Below are 14,431 nucleotides of genomic sequence, written 5' to 3' on the forward strand. Positions count from 1 at the left end.
AATATCTCCTTTTCAGGCCTTTCCAACCACCTTATTTGAGACTGAACATCTAAATAATCCTATACACACACACACACACACACACACACACATACACACACCATATATCTTAACCTCTTGCCCTGCTTTACTTTTTCTGCTTAGCACTTCTCATCGTCTTATTTACTACAATTTGACTTATTTATCCTGTTTATGGTCAGTCTCCACCATCAGAATGTAAACCCTCTGCAGACACGGATTTTTGTCTAGTCCCTGCTGTATCCCCAGCACCTGCCTGGCACATAGTACCTACTCAATAAATATTTACTGAATGAATGAATGATGGCATTCCAATTATTCAACCCTGCCCACCTGTCCAGGCACATATCTCACCTCTCTCCTCCTTACCCTCTGTGCCAATGGATATTTGACAATTCAATTCCTGGCACACACCAGGATCATTCGGACTTCTACTTTGCCTGTGGTCTGCCCTCCTCTTCCTCCTGGCCAGATCCGTAGTCTTTTAAGGGTCACACTGGACTCTCAGAATCTCTTGCCCCTCTCCCCTACTGCTCTGAGAGCCCCTGGGGACAGGAATCTCATCTTATTTTGTCTTTTTAGCATGTTGGCAGCTAGCAGTTGCTCAACAGGTACTTCATGAGTGAATAATAATATTTGCATTTACTGAGCGTTTTCTGTGCTCAGTGTTCTCACACTTAATCTGGACAACAACCTATGGGGGAGGGTATGAATACTAACCCCATTTTTATGGGTCAGTTATGGGAGGGTCAGAGAAGTAAAGAGTGTGGCAAAGGGCAGACCAGAACTCAAAGTCTGTTCTGCCAGACTCTGGACCTTTGGGCTTCCCCCAGCTCACCCTGACCAACCATGAGCAAGTCCCCATCTTTCTGAGCCTCGGGTTCATATGACAGTATGGGGTAACTGGACTGATAGAGAGCATTCCACTCTGACCTACTGGGAGCATTGGCTCCTCCAGGGCTAAACTCAGCCAATTTCAGTTTCCAAATGTCATCAAAGGGAAACCAAAGCAGCTGAGAATCGAAACTGATAGCAAAAAGATTGGGCTGGAAATCAAGCTTGTTAAGGTGGCCCCAGAACTCCCAGCGGGAGGGCCCCTGCTGTGGCAAAGTGTCTCCAAGAAGAGGAACTCAGGTCAGCCCAGTCACCTCCTGGTTTCCTCTCCACTCTGGCCCCTCTACCCCCCCAGGGTGCTGGCAGTCAACTGAGGAGGAGCCCCCTTAAAGAAGTGGGCATGCAGGGAGCCGGATAACTGTGTGGCTATATATCTGTGCAGCGGAAGTCCTCTGGCTCAGAGATGGCACTCACCAGGGAGCTCTTTGCCACCCCTGCCTCCAGGCTGGACTCCTTTGTGGCTCAATGGCTGCAGCCCTACCGGGAGCAGAAAGTGGAGGTTCTGGAGGCTGTGCAGACCGTGCAACAATTTCTGAGAGAAGAGCACTTTGAGGGGGACTGCGGACTGGATGAGAAGGTGCGGGTGCTCAAGGTGCTCAAGGTAAGATTGGTCCCCTCCATCCATAAAGCCAGGGCCGGGCAAAGGCAGCATGAGGGTCCTCGTCCCAGAGGATGCTGGGAGCCTCTTGCCTCATTATCCTTAGCCCATGCTGCTGACATGTCAGGGCACCCCACTGAGCTGCCTGCACCCTACCCTGCTTCTGTCTTGAGCGGAACAAGTCTGGTAAGGAAACTCATGACAATAGTTCACTTTTCTGGGATGCACTAGCCTAACCCCTAACACGAGCTCTAATTCATGCACCCTTTGAGGTGTGCACGATTCTTTTCCCATTTTACAGATGAGCAAAATGGAGGTTCGGACCCTTAAGATTCATAATGACTAAATGCAATGCAAGGTCTCTGATTGGATCCTGGTGTGAGTAGACCATCCATAAAATACAGTTTGGGGACAAGTAGGGAAATTTTAATATGGCCTGGATATTAGATAATAGAGGGCATTGTTGATTGTTTAGGTATAATCCTTTCGTGGTTATGGGCCAGGAGGAAGTGCTCTCTTTAGTTGGATACAAATGCTAAAGCAGGAGTGCCTGGGTGGCTCAGATGGTTAAGCGTCTGCCTTTAAAAGCTCAGGTTATGATCTCGGGGTCCTGGGATTTGAGCCCTCCATCGGGCTCCCTGCCAGTGGAGAATCTGCTTCTGCCTCTACCCTTGCTTGTGCTCGCTCTCTCTCTCTCTCTCACTCAAATGAATAAATAAAATCTTTTTTTAAAATGCTAAAGTATTCAGAGACAAAGTTCCTCAGTATTTGTAATTGCTCTAACAAGGTTTTGATGCAGCAAATGTGGCAAGGAGTTTAGACTTGCTGGAACTAATTGACTGGATATGTGAGTGCTCATTGGAGTCTCTTCCTACTTCTCTGTTGTAAGTTTTTGATTAGAAGTTTTCTTTAGTGGAAGCTCAGAGAGGTAAGGTGACTTGTCCAAGGTCACACAGCTCATGGGGGAGCTGGGATTTGAACCAGGATCTATCTATTCCACAGCTGGTGCTCTAGGCCAACCCCACTGATTTTTTCCCCCCATGCCCTTCCTTCAGCTGCTTCTTGTCCTAGCTAGAATCAAAATTCAAGGGGGTCAAAGCTGGAAAGGCCCTGGAAAATCAGTCTCGGCCAACCCTTTGTTTAAACATTAAGGAAACTGAAGTACAGAGATGGTGAGAGATGTCTCAGTTTCACACAGTGAGCTAGTGACAAAGGCAGGACTAGAATTAGGGTGCCTGACTCCCAGCCTAGGGCACTAGTTCTCACCTCAGAGGAGGATTTAGAAATCTCGAGTCCCCAGCCCTTCCTTACACCCACCTCCAGCACCTAGAGGCTGAGGCCACAGGATTTAGACAGACCACGATTTGACTTTTGGCTTCCTTTCCTTTCCTTCTTAGACTCCTCTTATCTCTCATACCTTCTGTCTCATCATCATCATCATCAGTTTCCTCTTTGTCCAGCAAAAGCCTCGTCAATGTAAACTAAGAGATTAGCACATGGCAAATGCACCAAAACAAAAGCACCATTATAAATTCTTGCTCTGAGTCAGGCAGACCCCCCCCCAGCCTGCCCCACCCCTGACAATCCTGAGGGTGAAGTGGATGAAAGGGGGGTAGTCTGGAGACCAGGGGATGCTACCAACTGAATGAGTTTTGATGACATGAAGTGGAATTTACCCAGCCCTCAAATTCTCCCTGGAGACCAGAGCAACTTCCCCCTCCCACTGAAACCATAAAATAAGAGAGATACCCCCAAAGCAATGGTAGAGGAGAAATAATGATTTATTCAGGTTCTAAACCCTCTTCCCACCCCCACAAAAATCTGGAGCTTGGTTGGTTCACATGAATGAATGCTTGAATGAGTTGGGTTTAAGAAGACTTGGACTGGAGTAAGTCATGAAGCTTGTTCAAGAATGTTCTTTAGTCTCCACCTGGGTCTTCATTGCAAAAGGCAGGAAGTCTGGGCATAGCTTTCAAGGGAATGTGCCCTTCATCTGCACACAGGGTTCCATCCCCAGCCCTGCCAAATGGGGCAGAAATGTTGGATCTCAATGAAGGTGCAGAAAGAGAATGAAAAAAAAAAAAAAAAAGGAGGAAGAAAAGATGGCAGACTTCTCAACTAGGGCCTGGCTCAGAGACTTGGGGCACAGGGAAGAAAGAAGTAGAACACCTTGTCAGAACACCTTGTCCTCTGACCCTTTAACTGACCATGACTATGAATCCTGGCCATGAATCCACTGTCTCAGCTTTCTCATCTGTACAGTGGGGACAATTACTGTGGTAACTAGTCCCCACCCCAGTCAGCGGGTGTTAAGATTAAATAAAAGATACCATGAGCATAAAGGACCTTCCATAGTGCCAGACACCGTGAAGGTTCAACCCATGACAGTTGCATTATAATCAATCTGTCATGATTCCATTTGCCAGAAGAGGTAACCACCCTGAGGTCTGAGGGCTCTCCCAGCCTGGGGTGAGAAAGACAGGAGGCCAGATATTTGTAGGGCTTTGTATACCAGAGGCAGGAGGGGCTGGAGAGCGGGTCTAGACTCTCAGAACATCAAATAGACTTCTTCCAAATCATCCGGCTCAGGCTCCTTCCATCCAGATGGGGAAACTGAATCCCAGGCAGAGAAGGGATGATCTGAGTCAATGAGACAAAGAAGAGAATGAGAGCTATACGGCTGACTTCCTGCATGCCGGGCCCATGGCAAGCCCCCTGCACACCTTCTCTTATCTAATCCGCCCAGGAACCCAATGACTCATGTTCCACGGTTACTCTCATTTTGCAGACGAGGAATTAGGGTTCACATTTATGGACCAGAGATGAAAAACAAGTGCAGGAGTCAAGGTCAAAGTCAGGCTGCCCCTTGGCTCTTACCCACCAGGCAATCCTGCTCCCAACTTTTTAAAGTCATGAAAGGCTCAGATGCCCAAATGCTCAGAATACCCTGGGGGGTAGGCCTCAGTGGTCTCTTGGAGGAGGCACCACTCTGCAGCTTAGAACACCCCATCTCAGCAGCAAAACAATGTCTGGGCTCTGGAGTCAGGCTGCCTGGGTTCAAACCCAGGCTCTGCTGTATACTGTGTGTGACCCTGAGCAAGTGACTTCTTCTCTTGAAATCTCAGTTTCCTCGCCTGTAAGAGGGGATGTTGGTACCACCTGCCCACCCTTCTGGGCTGTGGGGAGCCTCGGATATGGGATAATTCACGTAAGGAGCACCAGGGACTGCCTGGCACAGGCAGTGGCAGGTGACAGGGTTCTATGTTTTGCAGGTAGGCTCCTTCGGGAATGGCACAGCAGTCAGGAACAACTTGGAGGTAGAACTGGTGGCGTTCCTGAGCTGTTTCCACAGCTTCCAGCAAGAGGCCAAGCACCACCAAGCCATTCTGAGTCTGATATGGAAGAAGCTGTTGTGTTGCCAGGATCTGCTGGCCCTTGGGCTCAAGGACGTGGAAATCACCCAGGGAGAACCCGATGCTCTTGTCTTCACCATCGAGACCAGGGTGACGGCAGAGCCCATCACTGTCACCATCGTGCCTGCCTACAGGGCCCTGGGTAAGGGGGAGGGGAAGCCCATCAGATGCACACACCTGCCATCTCAGGGAGACCTGAACTCTCACACCTCTCATTCACGGCCACCTGCAGACACCTGCATTCATCTGTTCGACCTACATCCTGAGCTGGGGGCTCAGTTGGGGCTGGCCCAACTCGGGCCATTGTTGATCAACTTGGGAAACAATTATCAAAGAATCATGTGGATAAATACATGATTGCAAGAGGAGATGAGAGCGGCAGAGGGGAAGATGTTAGAAGCAGAAACTGGGGTCCTCCTGTAGCATTTATCACGGGTGCCAGGGCTTGTCCTTGTTTGGGCTTTTCCAGAAGCAGACCCTAAGACAAAGATGTGAGGATAAGCAGTCCTGGGAAATGCTGAGAGGGAAGTAGGGGAGAGGGATAGGGAAGGGAGGAAGCATCACAAAGTCACCAACACGAGCCTCTGGCTTCGTGCCCCTGGAGAACTCCAGGGGACAGCGCAGAGTACCCCTCAATCAAATACAGCGTGGGATGTTTATTCCCCAACTTACCATCGCCCTTGTCTGAGTTTGTCCTCAGGCAAAGAATCCTGGGGTTTGGAATAAACAGTATCAGCTACAACCCCAGGTGAATCAGGTTTCATCCAGATGGGTGGATGCTAGGATCCACCTTGTAGGGACGGTGTCAGAAACAGGGTCCCATCTGGGCAAGAACAAGAGTGCCGGGATGCATTAGTGATGGCTGCCACAGAAGCACACCCTTCTGCAAATGCCCTTGAGGCCGCCTGCTCTCTTATCTGACCCTGGTTCTCGCTTCTGGTGTCAGGAGGTTGGAATCAGTCACTGAGAAAGAAATCCCAAGCAGACATCAAGGGGACCAGGGGGGTTGGGGACCTCGAGAGAGAATAACAGTCTTTGAGTGGCCTGAAGAATGGCAACCCCACTTTTGGTTCTCCAGAAGGACAATCAAGCAAGGCAAACCTTGATTCTCTTGGGCCGTGAGGAGTCCGGTTTCCCTGGGGAGACAGTCCAGTGAAATTAGCAGGCTCTGCTCCCTCCTCCCCACTTAACGACCTGGGGTTTCCTAAATCCTGGCTCTCTACCTTTGCTCCCTCTCACCCAGGGCCTTCTGTTTCCAACACTCAGCCACATCCTGAGGTCTATGTGAGTCTGATTGAGGCCCAGGGTTACCCTGGATATTTCTCCCCATCCTTCAGCGAGCTGCAGAAAAACTTCGTGAAATATCGGCCAACCAAGCTAAAGAGCCTCCTCCGGCTAGTAAAGCACTGGTACCTGCAGGTGAGGGGGCTGCCAGGATGGGGGCACCATAGGGGGAGCCTGTAGAGGGCGGGGAAGAGGAGGCGGGGCCTGCATCAAGGTGGGGGATGGTAGTGTGGAAGGGGGGGAAATGCTAATCTTTTAAACTGTAAGTTGAAATAGTGATGAAGGTGGAGGAGGAGGAGGAACAGAAGGAAGGAGAAAAGCAAGGAATATACAATATTTTCCAGGACACAAGTGTTTGTGACACCCCAGTTTCAGTCGATACTGGCTAGCACTGACTACATTGAGTTCTCCAGATGTTACTTAATCTCAGCTAGTTAAGGACTAACAGAATGAAAGTTTCTGTTAATTGTACCCACACCAGTTTCCCCCACAAATACCCGTGTTCCTGTCATGGTCATTACCGAGTGAATATATCTGCAACAGCCAATTTTTAGATTTCACAGATGATGGCTTGCATGGTACCAGGTACATTTCAAAATATCTCCATGAACAAAGTCAACTAAACTTATGAAAGGAAGACTCAGAAACAAACCCAAAGTTAGAAAGGGAGGAAGAAAGATGCTTTTTATATATATTAAAATACACACACGCAAACACACACACACACATACACACACCCCTGGGTAACCCAATCATTCAGGGTCCTGGGATCAAGCCCCACATAGAGCCCCACACTCAGTGGGGAGTCTGCTTGAGGATTTTCTCTCCCAGACTCTCCCTCTGCTCCTCCCCCCACTCACTCGCTTTCTGTCTCTCTAAAATAAATAAATATATCTTTAAAAAACAGAATCAGAAAATTTCCAAGTTAGTAAGTTTACAGTTACTCTGTTTATTGGGGGTGGGGGTGGGGGGTGGAGGGAAACAGCCATTTTCTTCTCACACGATTATCAAGTCAACCAAGGTTGTGGCACATCTTCCGTCATCAGAATGCCCAAAGCCAAGAACAAAGCTGGTTTGGTGGTTAGTCAGTCACTTACAGGAAACACAAGGTTTTGTGGCTTTGGAGAACTAGAACTCTGCAGAATGATTCATTTGCTTGCTGTCTAAGAATGCAAAGTGCTTTCTTCCTACATATGATATGCCCTTTTTCTGGTAATGTCCACAGGACAGTATATCAGCTTTGCTTCTAGACGCCTCCCTTCTGTTTTTGTTCAAGCCTCCTCCTTAAAACAAGGATTTGATCACATATGATTTCTCTCTCTTTTTTAAAAAAGATTTGTTTATTGATTTGAGAGAGAGAGTGCATGCACCTGGTGGGGGGAGGGGAGTGCAGAGGGAAAGAATCTCAAACAGACTCCCTGCTGAGTGCAGAGCCCCCTATGGAGCTCAGCCTCAGGACCCTGAGGTCACAACCTGAGCCAAAATCTAGAGTCAGCCACTGAACCGACTGACCTACACAGACGCCCCTAGAAAGATTCTTTAGACAGGAGGTGACTGGTATCAGGTAAGATGCTTTCTTTTGCAAGTAGGAGAAAAACCAACTTAAACTGACTTAAACAGGGGCGCCTGGGTGGCTCAGTGGGTTAAGCCTCTGCCTTTGGCTCAGGTCATGATCTCAGGGTCCTAGGATCAAGCCCCGTATTGGGCTCTCTGCTTAGCAGAGAGCCTGCTTCCCCCTCTCTCTCTGCTTGCCTCTCTGCCTACTTGTGATCTCTCTGTCAAATAAATAAAATCTTAAAAAAAAAAAAACTGACTTAAACAGTGAGGACAATTATCAGCTCATAACAGGATTCACCCTGGCATTGAGGAGAGTGGTAATCCCATCCAAACAGCGTAGGTACTATACAATGGAGAAGAGAGAAATGCTTCCTAGAGCCTTCTGTGTTCCCCCACAGAATCTCAGCTATTGCCAGGTTCTGTAGAAATTTCCCTGTTGGGTCGGTGGCTCTGGGAAAGCAGGAGGAACAATAGAAATGACCGCCTGGGCCGCCATCCTCCAGCTCCCCCCTCCAACCCTTGACTCTCCCGCCAAAAGGATGTATGTCCAGGTCACCTCTCCATAGGTAACCCAATACCTATGCAGGAAACAGGAGTATCAGGACCCCCCACCCCATACCCTCCAATCACCAAATACCTTACTATACATGGATGTGAGTCCATGCCCTGCCTTGGCCCTATAAAAGACCCCCACCGGCTCCGTCCCAGTGCGACTTCTCCGACTCCCCTTTCCGGAGTCACGGAACCTCGCCCGAGGGTGCCCACCTCCTCCCGGCGCGACTTTCCTGGCTCCCCTTCTCCCGAGTCCTGAAACTTCGCCAGAGATGCCTTTAATAAATCTTGCCTTGCACCTACCTGGCCTGGTGTTGTGTTTACCTCGCCTATAAAATCTTACATTCCCACCCCTCTTTTTCTATCAGCAAAGAAGACTTTTCTTTAACGGAAATCTTTCAGAAAGAACCTAGTACAGTAAAATAGATAGAAATGGAATTTCTTAGGCTCGGATCTAGAACCCAACACGTTCGCTCTTTGGGACACCTCTTCCTAAGTCCATTCCAGTCCACTGGCTGGATCAGTCAGTGTCATATACAATTCTTGATCTCGGAGTTGAGGCTTGGAGCCCTACATTGGGTGCAGAGATTGCTTAAAACTAAAATATTTTTTTAAGGTTTTATTTATCTATTTGACAGACAGAGATCACAAGTAGGCAGAGAGACAGGCAGAGAGAGAGGGGGACACAGTCTCCCTGCTGAGCAGAGAGCCTGATGCGGGGGTCCATCCCAGTACCCTGGGATCATGACCTGAGCTGAAGACAGAGGCTCTAACCCACTGAGCCACCCAGGTGCCCCAAAACTAAAATCTTTAAAAAAAAAAAAAAAAGGAATAGTTTGAAATCCACTGGACCAACTGAGCCCCTTAATTCTGAAACAGGGAAACCATTTAGGGCCAGAGTGGGAAAGCGACTGGCCAAGATTACACAGCCAGCAGGTGGCAGAGCTGAGACAAGAAGTTGGAGTTGCCAGTTTCTGGTCCATCTAGAGCGATCCTACTCAAGATCTTGGGGTCTCTCCTGTCTCTTTCAACAGTACGTGAAAGCCAAGTGCCCCAGGGCCGCGCTGCCCCCTGACTATGCCCTCGAGCTGCTGACCATCTACGCCTGGGAGATGGGTACTCAGGAAAATGAGAATTTCAGGCTGGATAAAGGCTTCACCTCAGTGATGGAACTGCTCCAGGAGTTTAAGTCCCTCTGCATCTACTGGACCAAGTACTACACATTCCAGAACCCAGTCATCAAGGATTTTGTCAGAAAACAGCTCAAAAGAGACAGGTACTGGGCCCCTACGTGTCTGCCACATCTCACAGAGAACAGAAAGAAGAGAGGCAAAGGCAGTGTCGCATTGAATGAGAGGGCTGCTTTATCAAGCACTAAAATCACACTGACATCTCAAACCTTTCAAAATGCCCCGGTAGGCAGAGGGGCTGTAAGCCTTCTCCTTGTGCCTCAAGGAACCCCACCCTATTTAGCTCTCTTGCTTCCAAAAGACCATTTCAGGGCATTCTAGCAACGGCATGGAAATGTGGAAAGAATGGCGGACAGCCGGGTTTCATCCCAGTTCTGGCTTTTCCTCACCGCTGTGAGCCTCAGCTCCTCCTCTGTAAAGCAGGAGTAAGTGGCATCTAAAATGCAGGCTATTGTTAAGGGTTGGGGAAATACCTAAAGGGCCCATGCGGTCTGGTCTATGGTAGATGCCAGAGAGGTGTTCATTCTCGTGGCGCATGTAGCTCTACGCGAAGCACCAGCACCCATCCCCAACCCCGGGATTGTCACTGTTTATGTGAAGGCTGGCTCAGCCTCCAGCCTTTACCTGGGGCTTTCAGCCTCCCCCAGTGGCCAGTGGAGGCTGGTGGATAAACACCCCAGCTCCCTCCCATCCCATATGGAAGGACTCTCTTAGGGTCACATGTGCTACATTGTTTCCCAGAGTCCCTGCGCTGGGACTAACCTCCAGTTGCCCACAGTGGGAATCACCTCAATACAAACCCTTCATCGGTGTCCTTCCCTTCCTGTATCACTCTCCCACTCCCTGACTGGGGCTTCCTGGCCTGTCCTTCCGAATCAACCATTGGCACTCACATCCTTCTCCTGGGATCTGCTTTTGGAGAAACCCAGCCTGAGACAACTCTTTATATTAGAAGCTCTAGGTCAGTGCGAGCAATATCCCAAGAATGTTTATTGTCCCTTATGTGAATGTTGGGTCCCTTTTTTTTTTTTTAAACAAGGAAGTAAAACCCAGTCTCCTGATGAAAAGAGGATTCATTCTAAGGATGCCCAGAAATTTGAGGTTAGGAAACCATCAGGACCTGAGGTAAACCTACAGACACCCTCTTTCTCTGCCACTCCCTCTCATGGTCCACATGCTGTCTCTTCCTCTGACAGCCTCTGCTTCTTTCCCCACACCTGCCCTACTCCCCTCTTACTTCCATGTGATGAGGGACCTCCCTTATCCTTGGTCCAAACCCCCGAAGGAACCAGTCTATTCATTGGGCCCAAACCATACATGTCAGGTCACCTGGTGGGTCACTTTGGGTCAGGAGATCTTACCCTGTAGGGAAGCCTGGCACTGCTCCCTAATTCAGGCAGGGCTGTTTTGGGGTGCAGAGATGTTGGGCATAGCAAGCATAGAGCCTGTGGTGTCCAGCACCCTCCCATAGCACACTGTCACATTCTGTCATAGATGAAGTCACAGCTCCCTCCTAAGCCAAAAGCTCCTGGAGGGCAAGAGCCAGAACTTAATCATGGGCTTGGCATCTGACCCATGTGCTCACCCCAAGCAACCTAAGGAGACTGTTAGACCCTCTTTGAGCCAATATTTGCTAAGTATTCATTCACCATTTATACAGAAGAGAGATGCTTGGGGGCAGCCCAACCTCTTCTCTGTTGAACCAGAGCAAAGGGATGGGAACACCCATCTGCTGACAGTAAGAACTTCGAGAAGTCTGTGCCTCAGTTTTCTCATCTGTGAAATGGGGATATATAACAGCAATAAAATAGTCTCTCCCCGGGGCACCCTGGGGGGCTCAATTAGGTAAGCAGCCGACTCTTGATTTCAGCTTGGGTCATGATCTCAAGGTCCTGTGATGGAGCCCCACACCAGGCCTCCCCATTCAGCGGGAGTCTGCTTGTCTTCCTCTCCCTCTGCCCCTCCCCCGGCTCATGCATTTTGCGTGCTCTCTCTCTCTCTTAAGTAAATAAATCTTAAGGGAAAAAAAGAAAGAAAGAAAGAAACCAATAGTCTAATAGTCTTTCCCTCCTAGAACTGTTATAAGGATTAAAATAGGTTAATTCCCATAGGGCTTGACCCAGTGCCTCAGTAACTCTCAGTGGTTAGTGCTGACGGTGTTTCTATTATCCAAAGCAATTCAGCAGCCCTAGCCTCAAACTTACCTACGTAGTAAGCTTGCTCAGCAAAACAAAAGCTCTGATCTTAAGAGGCCCACCTGCCCGAGCCGGCCTCTGTTCTTGCTACAGCATGCCTTTGGGGATCTCAACACTCCACACCCCAAAAAGGACTTCTTGGAAATATAATCAACCCCGATCTGTTCCTCTCCAGCAATGTTCCCGGACCCTCCGGGACCGATGGCCCCCCAGGCTCTACACCCAGTGCATGCTCAGTGGTTTTGATTAGATGATTCCTTGAACAGGCTTCTTTCTGGCCTGCAGACCAGAAAGAGCCTGGGAACCCTCTCCCTGTGCTGCAGGCCCATCATCCTGGATCCAGCCGACCCCACCCACAATGTGGCAGAAGGATACAGATGGGACATAGTCTCGGAGAGGGCCTCCCAGTGCCTGAAACAGAACTGTTGCTATGACAACAAGGAGAACCCAGTCCCCAGCTGGAATGTGAAGGTAATGGCTCTTCTGTGGGGCTGTCAGGGGCTCGAAGCTCAGAAGGAGGTAACTGCGGAGAATTTACTTATTTACTTACCTTCTGTGTCGATGGCACCAACAAGGCTTTAGAACCAGACAGGCCTGGCACCCAGCAGCTCTGTGAAATTGGGAACATTTTTCAACCCGCTGAGCCTCAGATTGCTTCCTTTAAATCCATGTTCTCTTTTTCTTTCTCTTTGCCATAACCGGAAGAGAGAGCTGTCATGATCCCAATCACTGTGGGCAGGAATTGAGGCCACGCGAGTGAATTCAGCAGCTGTTTCGTGCCAGCACTTGGGGCTGGTGGGGACAATAGTGGGGTAGAAATTAAACATGGCTCCTACTCTCAAAGAACTCACTGGATTTGGGTGGGAAGCAAGCCCATGAAAACAACCTTGCACAAAACTGCTGGAAAGAAAAGAACTGCGAGGGAAGTTATTCGGGGAACAAAAAATGCCAAGTAATATTATTATGCAGTGGCAAACCTGCTGTACAGGCAAAGATCATAATAATCACTTTGATTTTATTCCTCTTGTACTTAATAACTTGCCAAGCACTTGTCCTGGGACAAGTCTGTCAAATAGAGAGGTCAAATATTATTATCACTATCTCAAACATTGTTATCCCCATTTTACAGATGAAGAAACTGAGACTCAGAGAGGTTAAGTGAATTAACCAACATCACACTGCTTGGAGCAGAGCCAGGATTTATGCCCAGGTCTTTGTGGGGGCCACCAGCCAAGTGAGGCCCACAGACAGATTGAAATATATATGCTTCTGGATTTTTCCTGAGTATAAATACCATTTTGCAAATATGTTTAATCTTGAAAATCAGAGGACATGGGGATTCTGGGCCTATATTCCTTCTTGAAAAGATCAGCTAGGGGTCCAGCCCCATCCAGCACCTGCCAGGTGCTGTTCTCCAGCCACCCGGGACTCCCAGAACCTTGAGCATGACCTCCGGTGGTGGTGAAGAACAGACTTTGGAGTCTGACCTTGGTTCAAATACCTGCTATGCTCCTCACTACCTCTGCGATGGTCGCTAAGTCACTTAACCCTGCTCAACCACAGTTTCCTCATCTGTACAAGGGGATGATAGGAGCCAACCTCATGAGGCTGCTGTTGTACGGGACCCGGACTGGATCCTGGCCAAAGAACCCAGTGGCACTCGGAGACCTTGGAGGATCCAAGGTTTATTTAATGCCGGTGGGCTCAGAGGAGAGTAATCTCTCAAGGTCTGAGCCTGGAGCACAAAGGGGGCACTTTGTGCCACTCTTACAGCCGCTGCCAGTGGGGGCAGGGGAAAAACCCGGAATGGCTCTGGGGTTGGGACTGGGATCTCCTGCTGGATTGGTTGGCCACGTTAGAACACAGATTTCCGTTATCACTGTGAGAGTAAAATGCATTCAGAAGAGTGCGGGCACCCAGCACAGGGCCTAGAAGGTGGCTAGCACAGCCCAAGTGTGTTGCTACCGCTGCTGCTGTTGGAAACTTAGGGACAGGTAAGGGGAACTTCTGCATGTCAGGCAGAGGAGTGTGGAATTGACCCTCTCTCCCTCTTCTCTCCCTTCCAGAGGACACGAGACATCCAAGTGACAGTGGGACAGTGGGGTTACTCAGATTTGATTCTTACGGTGAACCCTTATGAGCCCATAAAGAAGATCCAAGAGAAGATCTGGGAGAGCCAGGGGTCCTTGGCCCTGAAGCATCTGTCCTTCCAGGAGCCCGGTGGCAAGCGACAGCTCCTCAGTAGCCAGTGCTCCTTGGCCTATTATGGCATCTTCTCCAACATTCGCCTCTGTCTGGTAGAGACCACCTCCCACGAGATCCAGGTATTTGTGAAGAATCCCGATGGGAGCCATGCCTATGGCATTGACCCCAAAAGCTTCATCCTAGGCCTGAAGCACCAGATTGAAGACCAGCAGGGGCTGCCCAGAAAAAAGCAGCAGCTGCAGTTCCAAGGTCAAGTCCTGCAGGATTGGTCGTCTTTGTGCAGCTATGGGATCCAGGACGGTGACACCCTTATCCTTTCCAAGAAGAAAGCTGAAAGCTTTCCATTTCCGCCCTGCTAATCCAGGACTCAGCATATCAGCCACTTCCTCCAGCTCTCACCTGGGGAGGTGCCCTGTCTTCACCAGCTTTGTAAATAGTTAGCTTAGCCCTGCAAGTGGGGGAATGAGGAGGGATGTGAGACACTTGATATACTATGGACAATGGCCAGACCACATATGGCTCTGC

At 49.3% G+C, this 14,431-nt stretch overlaps 1 protein-coding gene across 2 annotated transcripts; it reads left to right on the forward strand.

Annotated features, from left to right (window-relative positions):
- The first annotated feature begins 1,066 nt into the window (after positions 1-1,066).
- On the forward strand, positions 1,067-14,418 carry LOC116878522 (2'-5'-oligoadenylate synthase-like protein). 2 transcript variants are annotated; one of them, XM_032876112.1, is made up of 6 exons: positions 1,067-1,513; positions 4,783-5,065; positions 6,167-6,342; positions 9,351-9,592; positions 12,025-12,172; positions 13,768-14,418. In XM_032876112.1, the coding sequence occupies exons 1-6, from the start codon at positions 1,316-1,318 to the stop codon at positions 14,263-14,265; spliced, it is 1,545 nt and encodes a 514-aa protein (XP_032732003.1). In that variant the 5' UTR covers positions 1,067-1,315; the 3' UTR covers positions 14,266-14,418. The 2 variants fall into 2 exon arrangements, with proteins under 2 accessions (XP_032732003.1, XP_032732005.1); XM_032876114.1 differs by lacking the exon at positions 9,351-9,592 and having other exon boundaries at positions 13,768-13,879.
- Positions 14,419-14,431: the final 13 nt, after the last annotated feature.

This window comes from Lontra canadensis, unplaced genomic scaffold (assembly GCF_010015895.1).
Source record: "Lontra canadensis isolate GAN:19392208 unplaced genomic scaffold, GSC_riverotter_1.0 scaffold58, whole genome shotgun sequence".
Lineage (NCBI taxonomy): Eukaryota > Metazoa > Chordata > Mammalia > Carnivora > Mustelidae > Lontra > Lontra canadensis.